Source organism: Xyrauchen texanus, chromosome 26 (genome assembly GCF_025860055.1).
Source record: "Xyrauchen texanus isolate HMW12.3.18 chromosome 26, RBS_HiC_50CHRs, whole genome shotgun sequence".
Lineage (NCBI taxonomy): Eukaryota > Metazoa > Chordata > Actinopteri > Cypriniformes > Catostomidae > Xyrauchen > Xyrauchen texanus.
Genome location: NC_068301.1, coordinates 14,984,439 through 14,997,433, shown reverse-complemented (window position 1 = coordinate 14,997,433; position 12,995 = coordinate 14,984,439). Strand labels below are relative to the sequence as shown.

General features: G+C 35.9%; 1 protein-coding gene across 1 annotated transcript in view; it reads right to left on the bottom strand.

Annotated features, from left to right (window-relative positions):
- eif3hb (eukaryotic translation initiation factor 3, subunit H, b) overlaps positions 1-12,995 on the bottom strand; it is a 114,579-nt gene that overhangs the window by 17,311 nt on the left and 84,273 nt on the right. Inside the window, exons 4-5 of the mRNA XM_052093126.1 lie at positions 9,382-9,481; positions 7,614-7,763 (exon numbers count right to left, since the gene is read on the bottom strand). Coding sequence (XP_051949086.1) covers positions 7,614-7,763; positions 9,382-9,481 — 250 coding nt within the window. The remainder of the gene's footprint in view (positions 1-7,613; positions 7,764-9,381; positions 9,482-12,995) is intronic.

Here is a 12,995-nt window from a genome sequence, read left to right as displayed (position 1 = left end):
CATAACATACTATGAAATAGTGTTCTATGGACCTAGCAGTTATAGAGGTAGCAGCCAGGTATAAAGTGACAATTAATTAAGTGCAACTCTGGACATGTGCAAAAGTTGGATGGTGTACAGGTGTGTGTGTGTGTCAGTCCAGTCTCTGAGTATTGAAGAGTCTGATGGCTTGGGGGAAGAAGCATTCACATTCACAAGTCTACAGTACACACCCATATACAAATGCATGCACAACTAGAGTATACACCCACATACACAGTAGATATCTAAACTCACAGATACAAACCTACAATGTACATTCACATACACACACCTATGGTCCAAAAGTAACTTTTCAACATTGGACTGCTCTGCGAATGGCAGGTGAATTGAGAAAATGTATTGGCCATAAATATTTATTTGGCCATGAAACTGTATAATGCATATTTTTTATTAAATATTATTGGTTTTGACAATGGCATTATTTTGCTTTTTTTCCTGACAAATGACAAATCCAAACTGCACCTGACACAAAAATGTGAAAACCCATAGTGATATTATTCCTCTTCATATTTTGGTAATTAATGTGAGGACTATTCCACATAAGAGTTGTCATAGGAGAAAAAAGTTATCCTAGATAAACTTGATGGTGAATCTCCCATTGTGTTAAAAGTTAGAATATGTGCAAGTTATGAAAATTACTGAAGTTGTCTTTACTAGATGGGTTGTCCTTGATTTGATTCCCTCATGTTATGTTTTACATCATCAATGTTAAGTCTATCATTCTTAAAATTATATTTATCATATGTATTTTGTTCCTTGTAAAGTTACTGATGACAAATGGCCAGTAGCTCCATTAGATGTACAGTTAAATATTACTGTTAATTTTGAATTCGACACTCATATACTTTACAATAAATATATACAAAAGCTAATTATATTATAGACTACTACATACACACACACACACACACATATACATATATATATATATATATATATATATATATATATATATATATATATATATATATATATATATATATATATACATATATATAAGACATGTATTAATCATTTTAACCTTTAAAGACCTCTACAAAGGGATATGTCAGATTAAGCTGACCCCCACCCCACCCCACACATTTCTCACTCTGTCTGAAAAACAAACAAATCAAAACAAAACTCTGCTGATCTAAAATTGTCTACATAAATAAACCACTAGTGACTGTGGCCTCAAATGAGTCAGTGAATATTATTAACATCCCCTGAAAACAGTTAGAAGTTGTTTATCTTCTTATTTGATTAGGAAGGAAAAAAACTTCCATGACGGTAAGTGGAACCTTTAAGAAAGTCGAGTGTCAGACAGGGGAATGCAGTGTCCCAGTCTAAGGAGCTGCAGAAGAAAGGTGACTCATTAAAATCACACATTTCTATTTTGGAGCGTTATTGATGGAAGGTCTAGGTCATCAGGACTCATGGTGTGCCAAGACAGCATAAGACAACACGAATTGGCCAAAACATACAAAGAACAAGTGTGAAGCCTAAAATAATGTTAACCAATTATCTAACATTTTACAGTAACTACAGACAATGGAGGAGAAATTGTGCTTTGGGACAGAAATTATGGCAAAGTGACAGATTTGACAGAGGCGTTCTGAAAGAGAGGCTGAGCCTGAAACATACTTTCTGAAAGTAGTTGTGTGCAGATGCAAGTGTATTGCCAATTTGTGGTGCGGTTGAACATATTAACGTGTATTCTTGCTTTACTGTGGTGGTAACAAACCTCAGCACTCAAGGGGGCAATAGAATTACCTTCAAAAGTCTGTGTCATTTAACAGTATGTTTTATTATTAAGTTAAGTTGCTATGAATATATTGACTTTACCTTACTTGCTCAGCAATATTCTCTTCAAACTGTTGCTCTGCCATGAAAGTAGTTGGCTAAAAGAGAAAGCTCACCGTAGAAGTGGAGAGTACACACTAATGTCTACTATACCACCACTAGTGGCAATGTTGTTGTGGTATGAATTGTGGCCCAACACATTTAGCAAAACTGAGCTTGAGCAGCTAGTTGTTTCTGTGATCCGACACGTCCTTGCATAAAGATTGTTTCAGCCTTTACATTGTTTCCTAATGAGGCATTGCATGACAAGTTTATTAAATACAATTTTAGTGTTTTAAATGTCAGATTCATGTATGAAGCACTCTGAGAAATAAATGACACACAAAAATATTTTCTTGGCTACCCCATATGCCTTGCTAAAAATAAATCAAATAAATTGTGCCCTTTCAAAAGTAGTATTGTTTTTACTAGTATATAATTATTCTAAATTGTAATGACAAAAATTGAATTCAAATTGGTGAATTACACAGAATAGGAGACAAGTTTGCAGCACTGAATAATGAAAGACATGGTGTATTCTAAAAGGCTGGCAGAGAACAACAAAAAAACATTGTGGGCTCAAAAACACCACATTTTCTACAAGACCAACAACGCTGTTTTGTTATTGGAGTCAACCAGAGTGAAAAATGGTTGGATTTATGTGGAGGAAATGATCAGAGGAGCCCGTTCTCATTCCTGGCCAATCAAAGGGAGGCTTCAGGCCAAATGTGTCCAGATCATTGAGTAGAGTCAATGAAGTCCACTGAAACAGCGAGGGATGGTACATCATGGAGTTTAGTGGTTTGGGGAGCCACATTGAGGCCAGATGGAACTCTAACACCACAACACTGACAGCCATGATGGATATGGTGCAATCCGAAGGGGGACAATTTTGCGTGTAGATTAAGCAACAACTCCTACCCATGAGCCCCATCCTGGGTATCCAAGCTTTGAGCAACAACAAAGAACTCTGCGTATGTTTGCAGGGGGGTTGTTACAGAGAGAGGTGATATATAGAATGTACGCACATCTAAATCACTGTGGTTACCAAAGACGTTGCTGTGGATCTGGACTACCCCCTGCTACACACTCAAACACACTCTTTCAAGGGAGCCAGAGAACCAGGGCGCCCAGAACACGAGAGAGCGAGAGAACAAAATAATAAAAGGAATTGAAAAGGGTTAGCACTGGACCCTTCAGAGAGCTGAGCTCATTTTAAATAGGGGCTGCAGACACCCCTGAATAACAGATTCCCACATACCCACCAAATTACCTCTTTATGCCAAAGTACTGCAAAACTCATAATTCTTTTTCTTTTAGTTAAAAACAAAAGTGCCATTCAATTTAACCCCCAGATGAGGAAAGCTGGGTTGAAGTGAAAGCAAGGATGTGAGGGAGAATGAGAGCAAGAGGAAAGACATGGAGGTACTGTATTGTGTTAGTGAAACTGCAGTGGCTCAGTGTTTGCTTTGGTTTCTAGGGTAACCCCAGACTGCAAAGAGATAACTTAAACAGATGTGGAGAAAGTGCAGAGAAGGAGGGAGAAAATAGGAAAAAAAAAAAAAACTGGAAAAATAACGAAACAGAAAAGCCACCAATAAATCCGCCTTGTCTGCTAGTTCTTTTCTGGTAATTTGTTTTTTAAAGAGTTTTTTTGACTGATAATATATATATATATATATATATATATATATATATATATATATATATATATAAATAAATAAATAAAAATATCAGTATACAAACACGAAGAATGGTCTGGTATGTGACAATACCAGAACTGCGAAATCAGTGAACTATTTTTAAATAGCTATTTTATTTTTATTATAATTATTATATATGTAGATATATCTCTACTTTGGAAAAACGTTCCCACAATAAAGGATGCTAAGAGTGATTAGAAAACAGATCAGGAGAGAAGCGTGAGTGGGGATTTAAGGAAAGAGACGAGAGATTCCAAATGTATTCCAATGGAATTATTAATCGTGTGACAGAATTGCAAAACGCAGAGTCTGTTGTATTTTTCACATTGTGATGGGAGAGTAAAAAAAAATCCAAGAACCTGCATCACATCACTTGAACAACGGATGACTGTAGTGCAACCTCATTACATAATTAATCATTTGTGTCCCAATAACGAAAACACATTTGCACAATGACACAATGGTGCATTTACAACTGGCATTTAAAGTGGTCAAGTGCTATCTGATTGCAATCCAATCAATCATCGAAAATGCATGTCAATACCAGGTGAAAATGGGGATTCAAAAATATACTTTCTATTTTATATTCATATAAATTTTAACCTAGAATTTTTACCCAAGGAATGGATGTTGAAAAATAATGTTATTTGTTAACAACCACTGTGCATGTGTAAATGCATTTTGGCTGTGTGTGTGTCTATGTGCACCTCTAAATTAAGAGAGGGAGTTAATTATGCATGTATTTTTTTCAAGTCCTAAGCAGTGCGACAAAGGTTCCTCCTTTCATCTAGAAAAACTAAATCTGGCAGGCTAAATTAAAAGAGACAAATTAAAAAGATAAAATTCCCTTTCTAGTCAGCCGAGAGAGACCTTCAAACCATCTTGGACCTTTGACAATTCAAAAAGCATCATCTCAACCATAGCTGCTCATAAAATAATTAATAGATTAAAATGATAATTGGAAACTCAAACCTCTCCTTCCTTCGCCAACCATTTCTTAAAAGCTGTGCATGGCAAGTGAATTTAAATTAAGAAATATGTGAAATGTTGATAGCATAAGATGTATAGTCTCATCTGCTAGATCACTGAGGGCCCACCGTGACAAACAGGGGAACTGAAAAAGAAAATTGACCAGCACGATCTATTCAAAACCATTTTTTATAATCTGAGCTGGCTCTTCTTGAAAGCGCTCATGATATTAATGTCTATTCCTCAATGTTTTATTTCGCTTTGCAATGGAGAGAGCAATTTATACATAGCAAAACAGCTTGAAACAAGTTTACAGTAATAAAACCATACACAGCCATATACAATCAATGTGGCAAAATGGGATTTTGATTGCAGTGCAAGGAAGTGATGATGTGGGCTATGTATCAACACATTTGTTCTGAGAGATAAAAGTAAGACAAATCTAGCTTCTGTCACAATCAAGAGTAAAGTCGCTTATGAACTCTCATATTTCGAAAGCTCACTTCAAGTTCAAGAAGTAAAAGACCTGAGGACTGTAAACACCCTTTACTGTTTCAGAGTTATCAAAAGCATTTTTCTCAGATTTCTTTTCAGAAAGAATAGCATGAAAGATGTTAAAAGCAGACTTTTAGGGACAAACCTGGGTGGCACTGACCTCTACATTGGTCCTCAGCACAGATGATGAATTACTGCTAATGTGAGCAAGCATCATTAGGGAAATCTCATTGCTAGTACAAATTTACTCTTGTCCTCATTCTCATTAGGACTGCAACTAACAATTATGTTGATTAATCGATTTAGATAAATCGATTTAGATAAACGATTATTAGAATGATTTTTCGACTATTCTGCTATTACTGCGATGATTAATCATTCGCTCTTAACCGATTATTCAGCTTGTGCCTGACTTAAAAGGTTGTATTAAATGTGCTTACTAACAAGAAAGAGGACCAAATCATCTTTTAAAAATACCTCTAAATGACATTCACTGAATTAAAAGAAAAAAAATACTTAAGTTTAATTCAGTAAAGAACTTCACTGCAAAAAATCCTATTGTTATCAAGTGTTTTTTGTCTTGTTTTCCATTTAAAATAGTTTAAAAATCCCTAATGCCGAGTTTACACTACATGATTTTAAGCCTGATTTTTGCTAGCCGACAGTTTTGTGGATATCGGCCACAAAAGCCTGAACTCGTGGGCAAATCAGAGCTCGCTCCCTTGAGTAACGATCGCAATGTATGAACTATCAAAGACGCGATTTGAGAGAATTGGCGATGTCAGCAAGATATCTAGAATGTTAAATATCTGGACCTGTCTGAAACTCCAAATTGTGCAGTGTGAAATATGTTTTGACTGAATACATCTGCAGCGTTGACCTGTAGCCAATGAGTGAGCAAGAAACGGGAATTTTCAGTGGGAGGAGTCCTGATGTGGTATCAAGATACTCTATTTGGACCAAAGAAATGGAGGAAAAATTTGTGGAACATTGTCAGGAGCACCAGTGACTAATTGATGTTTCCTCTGAACTGTACTACAACCGGGAGGAGAAAGAGAAGAGTTGGAGAGAAATGGTCAATTCTCTTGGACAGTCAGGTAAGCAAATAGGTAGATTTTTCAGTAGGAGCTACTTTTTCATATTGTAACCAAATAAAATATATGATGCATTGAGGCGATAAATAAAAAAAAACCATATTCTGAAATGCATGCGTTCATGCATTTGTTTTCGTATATCTTATCACTTCTCGCGTGTACTCAGTTGTGAAACGTAATTTGGATTTCAGGCAGAGTCATCAGGGATTCATTAATAGTGAAATGTCTTATAATGTGTTCACCCCTGTTGCCGATTTGTTGTGTAATTTGAAAACGCTACGACTTCGGTGACAAGACAGACAGTTTTGTAATATGAATGGTACCACGAGTCGTGTAGTGTGTAGGAGCCATAAAGAGAATGTATCTTAAATGTAAGTGTATTTTTTCACTTGGTTATACTTCTGCGAGTACAGTAAAGACAAAATATACTTGTATTTAAGATCTATTCTCTAAAAGCAAGTCTAAATATCTTATATGCTGATTCTCAGGTGAATGCATATTATTTTTAAAGGACTTTTAGAAATGTTTAAATATTAAATATTATTAATATTAATATAAATATTTTTAATATTATATTCATCATTCTCAGATAAAAAAAAAATTTCTGCAGTATAGCTGCTAAAGTAAATGTACATTGTTTTAAATTAGTTTTAGATATTTTTTTTAGACATTTATATTGGAAAACAAGCCAAAGCAAAAACAAATAAAAAACATTTTGTTCACTTCAAACATCTTTAACTCACAAAAAAAAAAAAAAAAAACTCTCCCTTATTAATAAAGCTGTGTATTGCCAAAATGCACAGTGAAATATGTTATGATTCAATAAGTCGAGAGCCATCACGTTATAATCTAGCTGCATCAAGAGTGCACGCTTGAGGGAGGAGCGTCCCCACGACAGTGTGCATCAGCCGGATGCAGATTCAGTCTCAGATCGGAACATTTGCGCAACTCATAGAAGAGGCGCTGAACGCACAGAGAAATGCCAGTTTTGGAGATTATAGTTAATTACATGACCTGCTTCCATATTATTTGAACTTCTATAAAGCTATAACGCATTAACCATAACTGCATTGAAGATGTAACGCCAATGTGTTTCCTTAAAAGAGCTCCAGCTCCACTTATTCCACAACGAGTGTGCATCGGTATTTACCTATTTTGTACAGTATTTTTACATTATAATTCCTCATACTTTGCAATCTACATTATCTGCAGCTGTGAAAGTTTAGAGTGCATCTGGACTGTAAGCTGTACAATTCTTCCTCTCCTCTTTCAGGCGCAAACTGCAGTGCTGCTCTCGTGCATCATCATTAGTTTATTGTGAACTCATGTTATGTTAATTGATATCAAACGACTATTCAGCAATGGAAATTTTTGTCGACAATTTTTTATTATCGACGTTATCGACAAAGTATAACATCGACTAATCGTTTGAGCCCTAATCCTCATTTTTAAATATTACACTTTTAATTGGGTGTCAGTATGGTTTTACCTGCTGGAAAGGTTGAGGAGCTCGTGTTTATCTGCAACAGTGGACTTTTCTTCAAGCTCCCACAGAAGAACGTTGATGAGATGAGAGTTTTTGATGATGATTGGCACCTCCTCGAACATGTTCTCATACCCTGCGTTAGCTTTTTTCAGCCTGCATGAAAACAAAATATTTTCCCATCTATCAACAAGTGTCAAATTATAAAATAAACGACCCCTATCAAATCACATAACTCAAAGGATAGTTCACCCAAAAAATAAAAATTCTGTAATTTACTCACCCGCGAGTCATTTCAAATCTGTATAACTTTTCTTTCTTCTGTGGAACACAAAAGGAAACATTTTGAAGGACGTCCAGGGCTCTACTGTGCAAGCATTTCACTGCCATTTGCCATAAAAATCACTGCATGCGAATGTGGAAAATGATTCGGGTGCACCAGTGCAAGTAACAGCTGATCTAACACCCTAATTTATTAACTTATTGTACTACTACTTGTAGCCTACCATCAAAATAAAACCTCCCTAATGCATCTAACCTCATACGTAAAGTACTTTTAAAAGTGGCACATTAGTTCGTTTTTTTACTCTCACGTGGCCGCTCTCATGCGTATCATCAGGATAGTTTAAGCGTATTTCCTGCATGAAGGACAGCGTTTTGAATTATGGCAGATTGATGGATGTCTTAAAAACATGGCGCTCATGCGCAAGATCTAAAAAACTGTGAGCCAGGGAGAAATGTTCAAAGACTGTTAATAAGGCCTGTGGCAAACATTACTTGACAATATATCAATGTTTTGTTCTACAACATAAATTACACAAACGAATACCTCAAACGTGAATTTTAAAGGCAGCTGTGTTTTTTTTTTTGTTTTTGTTTTTTAAAGGATGCAATTCAATACAGCTTCAAAATTCACATTTGTGGTACTTTATGTTGTAGAACATTATGTCCACGTATCATCAATTTTACATTATTTTATATAAGTTGAAAAAAAAAAAACATTTAAAAACCGTCGGAAAATCCAGAGGGGACCCATGGCGAATTCTCTTCTGTTTTTTTGTACTACAACCTAAACAGCTCTATATGGCGTAGGGATAATCACTTCTGAAAGAGACATGCCAATGTGGGAGCTGGATGCAAGGAATGTTGCTGGAGTTTATTATTGTGCACAAATACGTCAAAACAACAAATCGAACTGCGCTTCTCAAGGCACTTCACCATTGTATGGAAATCAGTGAACGGTCATCCTTAAAAAATTCCCTTTTGTTTTCCACTGAAGAAAGAAATTCAACCAGGTGTGTAACAACAAGCAAATATTGCCCCTTAATGAATAAGTTAATTTCTGACATTGCAACTTGAAAGTGAGTAAATTACAAAAAGCTCTCTCTTTCTCTCACACACAAAATGTTTCTTCTTGTCTTTCTTTTGGACCCCACAACAGACTCCCACTCATTCCCAATGTCCGACTCTTCCACTATCTCCCGCATTAAGCTCTCCAAATCCGCTTATGGTTGAGTGTCCTGTAATGTGGGAGTGAGAGACACTACATGAGTAGCTCACTCTAATGAAATGATTGGATGATTTCAACTTCTCCATCACTGATCGGCCCATTAGACAAGCACTCAAGACTGATTAGTCAACTGATTTAAAAGAAAAATTTTGTTTTAATGCTTTTTTCTGATCAGAGTTTTTAAAGGTGACAGGGAGGTTGAAGTAAACAAGGGGATGAGAGTCTGTTTATATGTGTGTGTTTAAGTGTTGTTTTGAGGCTTACGCATCTGCAGAGAAGTCCTTCTCTTTACAGATCTCCATAAGTTTGGGGGTCAGTCTGTAGGCCTTGAGACACAAAGAACCCTGAGATGTCTTAATGGGATCTACATGAAAAGAGAACAAAAATCAAAACATTTATTGCTTTTCTTATCCCATGTCCTAACCAGACAATTTTCCAGCGACAAGCAATTTGTCTGTCCACACTGAATGTGAAACTGCGGTGTAATCTGACACAGTCACAGCCAGTCAGAAGATACTTTGAGTAAAACAGTGCAACAGTGCCTGCACACTTTTTCAGCCATCTAGCTTCCTGATTTGAAGCATGAAAGTATTTGGACAAAAAGACAACGGTACAAGAAGTCTTAATATGCTTAACATCTTTAAACTACAATCCAATTAAACATTACAAATTACATAATCTAATTAAAGCTGATGGAAAATATAAAACTATTGATTTAGGGTTGTTGATTATAAGAATAGAAAAAACATATTTTGAATTTATTGCAAAATATTCAGATGTTTGCAAATATACACATGAGTAGTTTGAGAGTGTACGGAGACCGACTCGGTTGCGTCATGGGAGTGAGTGGTCGATGCAGAGCTTGTTTGGTGCAATTTGTCAGCCACGATTCTCTGATTGGTGGATCACTGCCCTTCAGGATCATAGGTAGTGTAGTTCTTCACCAGAAATAATTATATTAAAATTATTATTATTTTTTTAATGAAGATGATTGTTTCAAAGCAGCTTTACAGAAGATCAGGCATTAACAGAAGATAAAACTGTAATGTCTATAATGTATATGAGTCATCATTGTGTAATTAGATACAATACAAAAGGTCTGTCTTTAAAGGTTTATAAGTTATTGTTAAATATCTACTCCTCGTGGAGAAAATTAATGGGGTTTTTACTTGCGGAGCAAGACTGCTGTACTCTATATAAAGTTAGGTGGAGTGGGATTTAAGACCAATGAGCTTTCACTGTGGGCAAGGCTACCCAGCACAATGCCACATAGATAGAAACCAAGCAATCGACAAAATAATCTCACGTTTTACGCCATGCTTGGTTAAGAGTGTATGGGTAACAGATATTATATCATAAACACCAAAGGATTCAGACCTTTAGCACAGGTAGTTTTCCTTCTAAATAAAACAACAGTAAAATTATGTTACCCTGAATTTGCCATCTGTATCAATAAAGCACATTTATCTATCAATCAGTTTCAGAAACATCAAATATCTTTAGGAAGACCAGAAAATAACAGTGGCAGGTGGGGAAAAAACATCCATTTATGACAGGTCAAATTTAAGCTATACATTTTGAAAAGATGCACTAGATTCTTGAGGGAAAGTGTTTTTCAGCTAGTCAAAGTGGATTAATTTCACTGTCAGAAGACTGACATTTTGCCTCAAAAAAGGCATCATAAGTGTTCTGCCGAAGATGGGCAAAAGCTCTGACCATTCTCCACGGAAAGGATTTAAGAATTTCCTGCATGGTTCAGAAATTGTTCACTCATATTTGATGCTTGTAGACATTGTGGAAAGCAAAAAACATTGCCTGTCTTTTTTCTAATATTGCCAATGGGGACATTTTCAGACGTAGGAACATCGATCTCAAGATCTCCTCAGACAAAGGTAAGATTCCCTTAGCATTCTTCAAGTACCCGTTCACAAGAGTGGAACAAAAGTCTTCTCAAAAATTTTTTAAGACCAGATGGAGGGCAGACTCTGCAATTTGACCAAAACAAATTATAAATTATAATACTGTATTTGTGATGTGATATCAATATTAGGTTTTACACACATTATTTATGCAGCAATTTGGAGCGATATCCTCAACACTTGACTTTCACAAGTAGCAACATTGACCTTTACAACAATGTACACAATTTGAAATTAACAAAACTAAAACTTTTGCTTTTAACAGTCAATATTGAAGAGCATAATGAAAAAAATATATATAAATAAATAAAAAAAACAGTAAACCTAGAAAAGAAAGTACACCAGGATAGGATGCGCAGCAGATTTAATTAATCTCTTTTTTATTATTAGTAATGAATAGTCTTTCCCTACTACTGGGTCAGAGATTTGAAACAAACCAATGCCAATTACACCAGAATGGCAGCTGCAATATGGCAATAGCACAGCTCTGGCCAAATACCAACATCAACTGAGTAGAGAAAGGATGTGGGATAGGTGTAAGGAGCAGATGTGGGTGTTAGGCTGAAAAGAGACTAACAAGTGAAGGTTAAGGTAGGCTTAATGAGAACTTGATGGGGATTTAGTCTGATCTTGATACATTTTTTCCAGACAAAAATATTCATAATTTGTGCATAGAGGAATAAGGACATTAAAAAAGGTAAAATGGCTAATAGCCATACAATAAACTTTGACTGAAAATAAAGGAATGGTTCACCAAAAAAAAAAAAAATGAAAATCCTGTCATCATTTACTTATGCTGTTGCAAACTTATGTTTTTTTTTTTTTTTTTTTTGAGGAACACAAAATAACAATTTCAAAAATATCTACGCAGCTCTAGACATACAAAGAAACTGATTTAAATTTCAGTCTGTTCCCCACATGAAGCTATTGAATGGCTTCAGAAGACTTAAATATAGCGCACAAGTGGTATGGACTACTTTAATTGTGTTTAATTGTTTGACAGTCCCTGGTCACTCTGACAATCTCTCGTTGAATGCCACGGGTTTGGAAGTACATGAGGGTAAGTAGTGACAGAATTTACATTTTGGGGTGAACTATGCCTTTAATATATGTATTTTCATTTAGCTTTTTTACATCCAACCCCCTTGTAACAGAGCCAGAACAACATATGAAACTACATCCCTCAAGCCACAGTTTGTGCACCCATCAACCCTCTGAATGCTTTCATTGTTCATGTGGAGAGTGTGCTTGGTGCAGGGTGGGGTTCTGGCAGCTGCTAGGTGTCTGATATATTTTTAGTGAGTAGGGCCTGCCTTCCACCACAAGGAGGAGACTGAACAAACACTCTGATAGGGATAAACATCTGGCATGAGGAAAGTTACAGACAGCATGGACGAGCGAGTGAAAGAGAGAGAAAATGGAAGGGGGCGTGAATAGAGGAGGGAGGCAAAGAACAGTTAACGTTTTATATTTATGTCTACATCCAATCTATGCTGTGATCAAAGAGCATTTACGGCACTACCATCCCAGTTAGCTGAGTGAGGAGGAGGTGTAGAGCCTGTTTCCAACAACTAACTAGTTGCTTAGTGTAGTTGTTAACTTTATCTAGATTTTTGTCTTGTATTTGCATAAATGTTTTTATGTTGTAGCATTGCATCTGTGCTTAATTCTATAAATGGCAGCACAATTAATAGAATAGTACGCAGGTGTTTCGAGATGTGTTTAAGTTCTTTTTAACTTGATACGAAGTCTAAAAAACATGGCACTCTTGCACGAAATGCTGAAAAACAGTGAGACACTGCACAAAGGTCAACCATGTCCATCTAGCGCATCTTTACTTTAGGGCTGGCCAATATGGATAAAGAATTGTCTCAATATTTTTTTGCCTTTTGGCAACATTTGATATATATATATTTAATTATGTATTCATATAATTGCTCCGAAATGGCTTAAAAGGGT